The sequence below is a fragment of the Saitoella complicata genome (assembly GCF_001661265.1).
Source record: "Saitoella complicata NRRL Y-17804 unplaced genomic scaffold SAICOscaffold_1, whole genome shotgun sequence".
Taxonomy (NCBI): Eukaryota; Fungi; Ascomycota; class Saitoellomycetes; order Saitoellales; family Saitoellaceae; genus Saitoella; species Saitoella complicata.
In genome coordinates this window covers 957361-968483 of record NW_017566992.1, presented here as the reverse complement: position 1 = coordinate 968483, position 11123 = coordinate 957361, and the positions used below count along the sequence as shown (strand labels likewise).

The following is an 11123-nucleotide window of genomic DNA, read 5'->3' as shown; positions in this document are numbered from 1 at the left end:
CATCCATCATGGACGATGCCAGTTGATGACGAGGATCGCGAGGCATCAGAGTCGTCGGTACTCTTTTCTGTTGCTGTTCGGGTTTAACTTGCGCCGAGGCGAACTACAGTATTAAGGTTGGGTTAGACCGTACGTGTGCATGCTCAAGTGGCCTGTCCCGCTCGCATTTAAGCTGTGGAGATCTACGGGAAGGCCAAAGCAATCGAGGCTGGGAGATCTCCCGCGAAGATAATCGCGATCGATAGAATACATCGAGGATAGATTAGAGACACATTATCAAGTTAAGTGTAAGTAAAAGACTAGCTAAAACCATTAGGTACCGAGACCATCTACTGATGAGAGAGAAAGAGAAACCCTTGCGCCGTAAAACATACTGAATGATGCGACTGCCTCCCCGATCATTAACGTCTTCCTCCATTAGCAGCGCTTCGTCGCTTCACCGCCCAACCCTTCAATGCCATCACTCCCGTCACCCAACTCATGATCATTGCCGAAGCCGCAACGCACAAGTTCGCCACGAACATCGCGTCAACATCCCAGCTCTCGAGCGCCTCCATAGTGTCCTGGTTAGACACCATAAAGATCATACCTCCACAAATAAGACAGAAGCTGGTCAAAACTTCAGTCCATGGACGCGAGGGAAGGTATGACTTTGGCGGAGACAACCAGAAGAGACAGTATGTGCAGAGACGAAAGAAAGACGCCATAGCCAAAAGCTTACCCCATTGCGCGTGAACCATAGTGGAGATCATAGATGCCTGGTGGTGAGCAGACATCATGACTCCGGTTGCAAAGACGATCAATGCAGGCATAGGGTTGTAAGAGAATCCGTACTGCACAGGCGCCTGAGCGGCTTCTTCCGCTGAACCACGGAAGTGAGAATCCTCGATAGCTGAGGAGATGTTCGCGTTCAGAAGCCTGCGGATGCGCTTCGATTCGAACAAAACACCGCAAAGACCGGCCCACAAGAACATAAATGCGATGGAAACATGCTGCAAGTCGGTGTGCGACCAAGTGCCGTCCACGCTAGACATATGTTCCATAAAGGACTGCGTAGCCCCGTAGAAGAGGATAGCACTTGACTCGACCATCTCGGCAGTAGCTGCTCCCTCACGACCAAGAGGCGCCGGAGGCTTCACGTTCCAGGCCCAACCAAGGTTGGCAAAAGCACCAAGGTAACGTCCGAGAGTAAGGAGACCGTAAAGCAAGAAAACACTGCCTTTGATGAAATGAGCAATACCGTTGAAGACAACGTTGCCCTTGAAGATACCGGTATAGGTAACGATACCCATACAGAATTGTGCGTAACCCAGGACAAACATCGGACGACCAAGGACAGCATGGAAAATGCGAGTCAAGGCGGAGAATGTACCGGAAACACTGGTAAGACCAGCCTTCTCGAAGATCTTCAATCCAAAAATCTTTTGCAAGACAATGCGTTCAGAACCACGTTCAGGCTCAGCGAACTCTTTGGCAAAAGGCTGTTCCTCGTCGTGATCACCGAGATAGCGAGGCGAGTTGACCTCAGTGGGTGTAGAAGGACCAGAAACAGCGGTTCCCTGGCTCTCTCCGCTAGAGGTGTTGCCCGCCTCGGACTCGGACCACCGGGCTTGACCTTGGTTGAAGTGCGACTCGTCCATGTCTGGGTCTTCAGTGTTTGCCAAAACGAAGACATGCTCTTCATTCTTGGATGACTTGGACCATCGAACAAAACCGCGGATGATTCCAGAGACGGCCTGGGCGCCGAGCATGGCGATGAGGACCCATCCCATGTTGTGGTGAGAGTTGTTTTCGTACATATCTGGTGTCATAGAGTTGTACAGGATTGCGAAAGCGGTTCCGAGCGCCGTAAGACCGAGGAATGCAAGCTGAACTGGAACGTGGAAGGGAGACTGTGCGACACCGAACATGACACCTGGACAACGAGTCAGCATACATGCGTAGTCAGAGTAAAGAACGATGATCCTTACCTACTGGCAGTAGGAAAAACCATGCGATCACCATGCAGACGATATGACCGATGATCCAACCTCGGTGTTGAGGGAGCTGCATATATGACTGAGGTTCTGATGGAGCCTCCACGGTCGTAGGACGAGCATGATCGTCGTGACCCTCGCCAGTGGCTTCCTCGCCCATTTCCATTTCCATATCCATAGCTATATGCGCAGACCCCGTTGTTGGAACCTCTACCTCAACTGCCGTTGCTGCAGGCATACTCGCCATCACGACCGTCGAAGGGACCGTCGAATGGGCCGCCGCCACGATCGAGGAGTGATCGGAATGGACGGTTTGAAGAGAGTCTGATGATTCTTCTCCATCACTTCCATGCGCATTTACCAGAGAAAGGCTGGCGACGAAGCCGAGCGTGGCCGCTGTGTATGCTGCGACGCGCATCTCGTCGATGACGTACTTTTAACCAAAAAAAGTCGGAGACCTCGGAGGGAAACTGTGGATCCGGAGCTGTTAGAGGTTGATCTGCTAGCTATAGCTAAAGCCTTAACGCTCAACTGATGGGATGGTTGACGAGCGAGCGGTGGGTGTGTTGTTGTTTGCGCAAATGGTCGAGTCAGGATTTCTCAGTGCGAACGGAGCCGGTGCCATACTGCGGAACGTGGCGGAGTATATGGGCTGCGCATGCAATGCTGCATTAGGTACCGCAACAAGCATCGCACAAGAGCTGAAGTGCCCGAGCTGACTAACAAATACGCCCAATTGGCCCGGCATCTGACACCCGGAGACCAACCCTGCCGACTTTTCCGTTTCCATCTCCTTCGCTTGTTTTCTGTAGCAAGAGCCATCTACTCGTAATGAGCTGTGACAACGGGCTGATTGATCATTGCGCGCAGCGAGGGCTTACTCGGTCACTCCCGGCGGGCATCTCTTTCTGCAACCGCGGAACTCTCATCGGATTCGGTCATCATGCTACACCGTGTACTGCCGCGATTACGCGATCGCGGGAATGGCGGGTAGAGAGCGCGACGGCCGGAGATGAATAAATATGACTAATGTAAAATACGAGATGTCCTCAAAGGCAATTACAGGCGATGTCTTTTTCTATCATCATCGTTACGTTAGCCGCGCTGGAGGAGATCAAGGCCCACCTTTCACGCGCTCTTTGCTCGATCTCATCGCAAGTTATCGTATCGCGATCGGACGTCGGCCATCCCAGAGTTGCTGCACAGCTGGAACCCAATACTCGTAGAACGGCATGTGAAGAGTCTCAAATCAAAGCCCACCTCATCTCCACCAGACTGCTGCATCTCCTGGTGTACTCCCCGGCAAGCCGGCATCGTAAACTAACACACATAAGCATTCGTTAGCCTGCATTCGGACTTTTTGACAGCCCAACTGGCTGAACAAAAGCATTTTTTCGCTTAGTTTCGTCGATTTGGATTCTGGTTTTGGGATGGTGGGTGGCTGATGGATGGCTGAACCGCTCTGATCACGTCGGACTTGATTGGAGAACAGTTCCCGAGGATAGGAAAACCACGGCTTGATGATGCTGACTCATGTCACATGGGAGCGTAGGCTTGCGGATTATTAGTGTGCTGTTCGATATCGATGCTATGTAAATATCTCTGTAGCTATTGATCGTATGTTGATGAGCTAGGTCGGGGAATTGGTGCAACGGTTTAAAGTGAAGTGACCAGAAATCCATGCGACTATAACACATATGCACCACCTGCCTTACAATCCATCCCGTTGGTTATGAGTTCACGTGGGTGATCCTGGACACGCCCACGTCTAGAATGTGCTGTAAAGCGATGTCCAAGGACGGTAGGATACGGGCCCGGGGGGTCGTGGGAATTTCAAACCATCCAAATTACGTGAGCCGACACGCAGATGAGGGGGAAAGACGAGATCAGGAGCTCTCATATCCTGTATTGCATTATCATAGCAGCAGTAATTACTCCCTTTTTCAGTAACAATCAAGTCTCGGCAAATTTACGATGATGACGGCACGGTTGCAGTTATCGATAATCACGCGCGGTCGCCCCCACACAGCAGCTGGCCCTGGTACGGCAGCTAGAAGTCGGCCCAGCTGGAGTCGGCACTTTTGGACGACTTACGGTGGGTTGCTGCTACATGTACTCCTGCTGCCAAGCTTGAATCTTCCCGTGCCCAACCGTCATCTTCAGAACCCGTCGCCCAGGCAGAAGAACCGTGAAGCCACTATCTATCAGCAGCATACATCTGTATTTCTTGCCTGTACCCGGTACAGCTCACCTTCTTTCTCGCCGTTCCAGCGGACAAAATCTCTATACGCGCCCGACATGTCATTAACGCTCAACCATACTCAGCTCCAGCTGTCATCGCCTACCGTGCTCCCTGCCCCTTTGGCTCAGCTTGTCACGACGCTGACGACACACCTTTCACTCGGAATTACGGCGACTGCAATCCTCACTGAAGCTCTGCTGGAATGGTGGAGGAATGGAATTTTAATCGCTTTGGAAGGCATTCGGCTTTTTGGCGAGGGCGTAATGTTGGTTTCCATACAGGATATGAGACAAATACGAGGAAAGGAAACGGACGGGGAACGATGGGGCCGAGCGGGGGTAAGAATCTACATCTGCCTGCACCGTGTAGAATTTTGACTAACTGTTTGCACTTCAGATTCACTTTATTCACACCACGCTTTCCTTGGTCGAACTATTTAACCTTACTTCAGTACATGTCGTCCAGTCTTGCGTATCCGCGAGCCTAAACCTAGCGGCACTCTCTGCCCAGAACCTCGAACTCATCTTCGGTAATAGTGATGCCAGCAGGGCTATCGCAGCTATCGTCATGGTATGCCGGAGGGAGTTTAGTCATCCTGGTTTCGGATACGACAAGGACGTGTCTTCCATCAGTACGATGCGCAAGTTGGTGAGTGGTATAACTTGGTTTGCGGTCTTGCAGAATAAGGTAGGCGTGAGAGGCGCGAGGACAGGGCGTGGTGAAGTCATCGTGAGTGTGCAGGTGCCCGCTCGGAAAACAACCACGATTGCCGGGTTGATTGGAGATGTACCCAAATTGAATGGCAACGACTTTGACGGTGGGACATTGAGTAGGTGCACGACCTACACGGAGGATACTATGTCTGATAGTGCCGTCGATTGCGCATCGACTAGCGAGATGATGGGAGAGCCTGACTACTACACAACGGCGCCTCCATCGCCAGGGCTGACGTTCAACCAACCGTCCAAATATCAATCGCTGGCTTCTCAGTTGGCGGTATCCACACCCGAACGTATGGATCGCCTTGATATCCGACTCGTCGCTCGCTATATGCGCCATTCCTCAGCAGCATATGGTTCGGCATTCCTCCGTATTCTTGGTCTGAGCACCCCAACTGCTTACGCTAAATCCCCGACCGCTGTCGAGGCCTACTCAATCCACGCAAGAATCCCTCCACAAGCCGTTATTGAGTCGTCATACACACCTGGCGGTGCGGGCGAAGGCATTGTTTGGTTCATCAGTGCAGATGAGTCTGCGAGGAATGTCGTTCTTACGTGTCGAGGGACTCTTGGTCTGGGAGACTTGATTGCCGATCTCACGGCTGACTATCTGCCGTATGAGACGCCGGGCGGGAAAGGTTGGGCGCACAAGGGGATGGTACACGCGGCGGAAAGATTGAGCACTGGTGTTTTGAGATCGCTGAGCGAAGCTCTGAAAGCGAGGCCTGGCTACGGGCTTGTTTTGTGTGGACACAGTCTTGGCGGAGGAGTATCAGCATTACTAGGATTGAAGTGGGCGATACCAAACGCAGAAGGAGAATGGATCATCAACCCGGGTGGACCTCTACCTATGGGAAGGCGAGTATCCGTGTATGCATACGGGCCACCGGCAGCTGTCTGTCCAAAGCTTGCCCGATATGCGAAAGGCTTGGTGACGAGTGTCGTGAATGACACTGATGTGGTACCGTACCTGAGCTGGGGTATGATTCGGGACGCCAAGAACGTCGCACTGGAGCTTGGTGAAGCGCCTGAAGTGGTAGATGAGATCCGAAGACGGGCGCTCCGTTCCTCACAGTACACGACGGGGCTATCCTCGTCGAAACTCCTGGAGATGGATAGTGCGTGTGACGACGAGGATTGGTTCTTGTCTGTGATCAAGACACTGAGAGCAGTGATGACTTCTGACAAGCTCGTCCCGCCAGGCGACGTACTGCAAATGCAGTCAGAACGCAGGTTGGACGGAGAGACCTACGTCGTCGCACGGCAGCTCAGGGACGTCGAGGATTGTTTTGGTGAGGTCAAGTTCACCAAAGCGATGTTCATCAGTCACAGCCCGAAGGAGTACGAAAAGATGCTGCGTATTTTGGAAAGAGCATCGACGGGAACAGAACGAAACGAATGACGATTGCAACGGCAATGGAATAGAGGAGGTGAGTCGGAACATATCTATGGACATTGACCCGACATGGCATACATAGCTTCGAGGTAGTTTGCATTAGCACACACAACATTTACACTTTACCTGTATAACTTTAGTATCCGCGCGAGGTGCAGAAGGGCGTCGAGATCGACAAGATGCGGGTTCGCCAAAGGGGCACGTGCTGCGGGTCCTTTTCCAGCCAATCTCGGTCCTTCGGGGGTTGCAGCCTGGGCGTATTTGAGGGTCCCTCTTACGTCCGTCCTGTCGTCGGTCGTCGGTAACGCGCGTAGATCGATGTATCCCGTGAGCTCGCCGGTCGCCACCCAAGAGCAATCGGCTGGAGAAGCGTCCTGCCTTCCGTTCCCGAATTGCTATCTTACACGTAGACGAGACGTTCCCAATCAAGAATATCGACAATCATAGGGTTACCTGCTTGTGCGCAGATCTAGACTCTGCTCCGTCTAAGCTAATTAGTGCGCTCGCCGATGATTTCCGGTGGGACGCCTACAGCCAGAGCCAGCTAGGCCTTCCTTCACAGGGCGTACGACCGGTAGAGGCAAATCCCAGCCAGGCCCTAGGAACACGAAGTCGATCGAATCAACCATCAGCTTCGACGCAGCCTGGAAGAGACATTGAGCCAGGGCGTTTTACCGGCTGATCTGAATCTGGCCATTGGACGATCATCGTTTGCGCCTTTGAACTCTACTTGTCTTCCTGACCTTTCGGCCCATTCCTTCCGCCGATAGGACACTTTGAAAAGACATTCTCGGGTTTTTGCTATAGAGCCGTATGACCGCAGGGCCTACAGATTCATCACCATCAGATCAACCTGTGCTAGCTCCCACTGCCGCTTCGACCGCCTCAAGTCGTTCGAAGGACCGTGCAAGAGACACCTTCTTCGGAGCTCCATCACCTGCGAGACGACAGACGAATCTCGACCACGTATCGCATTCTGAGGAGCAAGACCCAGACGAACGCGAGCGTTCAAAGGTCGCAAGGGAGGACAAGGAGGTCCGCGACGCAAAGATGCAGACAGACGAGCTGCACACAAGGGATGAAAGCATACGTGCCCAGTTCCAATTGAAGGAGAAGATATCCGCATTGTGAGTTTGCCGCCAATTGCCGTCCAATGCCGATTCTAACTTACGTGCTCTAGCCAATACTATGACTTGGAATCCGCTGCCAAACAACAGGAGCTGACGCTGCAGAGATGTGCGCGACTTATGAGTATTGCTGGGGATGCGCCGTATGCTCAGATTAGCCTTATATCGAAAGAAGTTACAGGCTTCTACGTCGCCGGGGACAAAGGCTTGGACAAATTCTACGCGGGAACCAAGCATATACCCTTTGAGGATCTGCCATGTTCTACGGTGTTGATGCCTGCAGTTAAAGGCGAGGTTGACCCGCATGAAGGGCGAATAGTTCAAGTCAACGACTTGCATAACAATGATACGTTCAAGGACATGCCGCTCATCAAGTCTGACAAGACTCAGGTCAGGTCATACGCGGGTTGCTGTATGTTTGCCAGCGTTGAAGGCCGTCCAGACCAGATCCCTATCGGAGTTGTCTGTGTGATGGATACGGTCCCTGACCGTGCTTGGACCGAGGAACAGTTGCGGAGTTTGCACGATCTTTCGCTCATCATTGTGCAGGAGCTGGATCTTCGCGCACACCGTGCTATTGAGAAGCAGATGGAGGGAGATAAGGTTAACGAGACGCGATATTGGAGTCGCGTAAACAAAGCTCTTTGGACCTTTGCCAGGTTAACGTGAACACGCCAATTCCTAGACATCAAAATGTGCTAACTAGTTGATTATAGGCAAGCCGGCCATTTGACTAATGAAGACTTGGAGGAGGAATTTCAGGATGAGCACCGGGGTAACGCACCAACAAGCAGCACTCAGTCTGCATCTCTTGGTAACAAGAGTAAGGGAAGCAGCACCAAGGAGTCGGAGAAGAGCAACATTTCCTACGGCGATGTCAAGATCTATGACCTTGCGTGCAGGGTTATGCGTAACGCTCTTGAGATTGATGGTGTTTCCATAATCGATGTTCGAGGTTTGGAGCTTTCGCCTGACCGCAAGGGAGCCGAGGATGCTGCCGATGGCAATACTGCACACCAATGGAAGCTGTTTGGCAGTGCAAGGCATCGCGAGCAGGCGAGGTTGGGAGCGCAGGAAAACATCAACAGGCAGATGAGCACAAGGTGGCAAAATGTCAGCCAGTCCGACAAGAGTGTTGCGAATGTGGAGCAGCAACATGTTGAGGAGCTGAAAGAAGCTAGGATGTCTCCCTTCTTCGCCGTTGGAGCCTCTGGGCAGCAGCAACGCGTGCCGACGACAGAACGGCAGAGACGTGCTGATGAGGAAAAGAAGGAGAACGACGAGTTTGACGCTCAGGCGGCGCGGGTTGAGATCTATGCTTCAGTTGCCCCGAATATTTCCGGTCACTACAAAACAAAGTTCAACGAAGGAAGTCTCACTTCGTCCTTCTTGCGCGGCGTTTTCGAGGATGGTGCATACGGCAAGTTTTATCAGCGCGACGATGGTTTCCCGCCGGAGGTTCTCGAATTTGTACCATCCACCACGTATAGCGTGCTATTGAAGCCTCTCTACGACCACGACCGCAAGCCATTCTGTTTGGTTGTCGGTTACACCGTTGCGAACTCTAGGCGTCTCACAGTGAACGACGCCTATAGTTTTGATATTTTTGGCCTTGTGGTTCTGAACGAATTCTTGCGACGTTCCGCGGTTGAAGCTGACCAAGCTAAGGGCTTGTTCATTTCGAACATCTCGCACGAATTGAGAAGTCCCCTGCACGGCATCTTGGCTAGTGCCGAGTTGCTGTCCGAAGCTCCCGATCTTTCGAGTGCTGATCGAACGTTCTTGCGGACGATTACTTCCTGCGGCCAAACTTTGCAGGACGTCATCAACCATGTGCTTGACTTTGGAACTCTTACTACAACCGCTGGTCGCGAGACCCTTAACCATGCTCCTGAACAAAATATGGCTGCTATTGATCTTGTGCGCTTGATCGAGGAAGTTGTCGAGTCATGTTGGACTGGCTGGGAGTTCAAGAAGCTCTCTCACTTGTTCGATAGCGGTGGTATGGAAAGCTCGGTTGGTGAAAAGATGCAGAAGAGCGGCGATGAGAAACTGAACGAAGTCAATGCTATGAGTTTTATCCTTGATGTCGCACCCAGGGAGGGCGGTTATCATGGCTTGTTGCATGGAGGAGCATGGCGCCGTGTTGCTATGAACTTGATTGGAAATGCGTTGAAGTACACCAGTCAAGGTTTGCTAACTGTCAGTTTGCGCGAGGCCTCAGGTGACGACGTCGAACGAATTTTGGGCGGCCGCAGACGCATGGAAAGGGGTCGCAATTTTGTGCCCATTTATCTGAGTGTCAAGGACACTGGACGCGGAATGTCGACCGAGTTCTTGCAGAACAAGCTTTTCAAGCCGTTCAGTCAAGAAGACCCATTGTCTACTGGAACGGGTTTGGGTATGGCAATCTCGATTAAGCTCATCCAGTCACTGTTCGGTGAGCTTCACGTCACTTCCGAGCCTGGCGTTGGTACGAATATGGAAATGGTCTTTGAGCTCGAAATGACAACGGAAGGGGGTGATAGTCTTATTAACGTACCCCTTCCCGCTCAGATTAGCGGTCACAAACCACGCGTGGCTCTTGTCGGCTTTGACGAGACCCATTCATCTCAGGGACAGGTTTTCGAATCTCTTGCTAGCTGCATCAGAGAACACCTCGGTATGGAGGTCACAACAGACAGCAGAAGTGCGGATGTTATCCTCATGCATGAGTCGTCCAACACCTTCAGCAAGCTGAAGGAGTTCAAGTTGTCCCTTGATGTGCCTTGCATCCTCTATTGCTCGAGTTCGACTAGGTTGAAGATCATTCGTCACCCCAGCTTGAAATCTGGACGTAACTTGCACTTTTTGGCGAAGCCTAGTGGACCGCTCAGACTCGCTCAAGCTCTTGCCTGGGCGTTGAACGGTAATGCACCCATTGCCTCCAACGCCAGCAGCGCGTCGGATTCCGATGCAGGAAGTGACAGCGATGGCTGTATGTCGGATCTCATTGACGGGATTCGCGATGAGGGTAAAGAGGCTGTTGAGGCCAAGCACGCAAAGAAGTGCGGTGCGCACAAGGACTCTTCCAAGAGAACCGCGAAGCACGAACCTGCGGAATCAACTTCGGCGCAGGACTCTGACGTGAGTGCGCCTTCGTCACTTGCATCAAATGCTCGAACGCCTTTCGTGATGATTGTAGAGGACAACCGCATCAATATGATGATTCTCGGAAACTTGCTGCGCAAGCTTGGAGTCGCTTACGTAGAAGCGGAGAACGGTGCTGTTGCCGTCCAGCGATTGCAAGAACACCCTACTGGTTTCGACTTGGTGCTCATGGATATTCAGATGCCCGTCTTAAACGGTTGTGCTGCCACTGCCGCCATCCGGACAATTGAGGCGACGCGTGCTATTCCTCCGGCCAAGAGAGCCCATATCGTGGCCATGACCGGATTGAGTGCACCGAATGAGAAGGTCAATGCTTTTGAGGCAGGTGTAGATGCATTCCACACGAAGCCGGTATCTATAAAAACGCTTAAGACTATCATTGAGGAATGGCAGGCGCAAGAGAACATGCGAGACGCTCTTGCGGTTGAATCAAGCGAATGAAACGTTAACAGGGTTTGGGGGGGGGGGGGGGCAATGATCTAGGGGGTCTAGGGGTATACACGTCTTTGGTTG

General features: G+C 52.2%; 3 protein-coding genes across 3 annotated transcripts; 2 read left to right on the top strand and 1 right to left on the bottom strand.

Moving 5' to 3' along the window:
- Window positions 1-401: 401 nt before the first annotated feature.
- SAICODRAFT_4555 (uncharacterized protein) lies at window positions 402-2394 on the bottom strand (the record flags this gene model as incomplete). The annotated part of the gene is made up of 2 exons (XM_019168813.1): window positions 402-1915; window positions 1971-2394. The coding sequence occupies 2 exons, from the start codon at window positions 2392-2394 to the stop codon at window positions 402-404; spliced, it is 1938 nt and encodes a 645-aa protein (XP_019027487.1).
- Window positions 2395-4274: 1880 nt separating this feature from the next.
- SAICODRAFT_4554 (alpha/beta-hydrolase) lies at window positions 4275-6339 on the top strand (the record flags this gene model as incomplete). The annotated part of the gene is made up of 2 exons (XM_019168812.1): window positions 4275-4556; window positions 4615-6339. 2 exons carry the CDS (start codon window positions 4275-4277, stop codon window positions 6337-6339), a joined length of 2007 nt encoding a protein of 668 aa, XP_019027486.1.
- A 601-nt stretch (window positions 6340-6940) lies between these two features.
- Window positions 6941-11075, top strand: SAICODRAFT_68711 (uncharacterized protein). The gene is made up of 3 exons (XM_019170417.1): window positions 6941-7460; window positions 7514-8119; window positions 8177-11075. The coding sequence occupies exons 1-3, from the start codon at window positions 7147-7149 to the stop codon at window positions 11049-11051; spliced, it is 3795 nt and encodes a 1264-aa protein (XP_019027485.1). The 5' UTR covers window positions 6941-7146; the 3' UTR covers window positions 11052-11075.
- The last annotated feature ends 48 nt before the right edge of the window (window positions 11076-11123 follow it).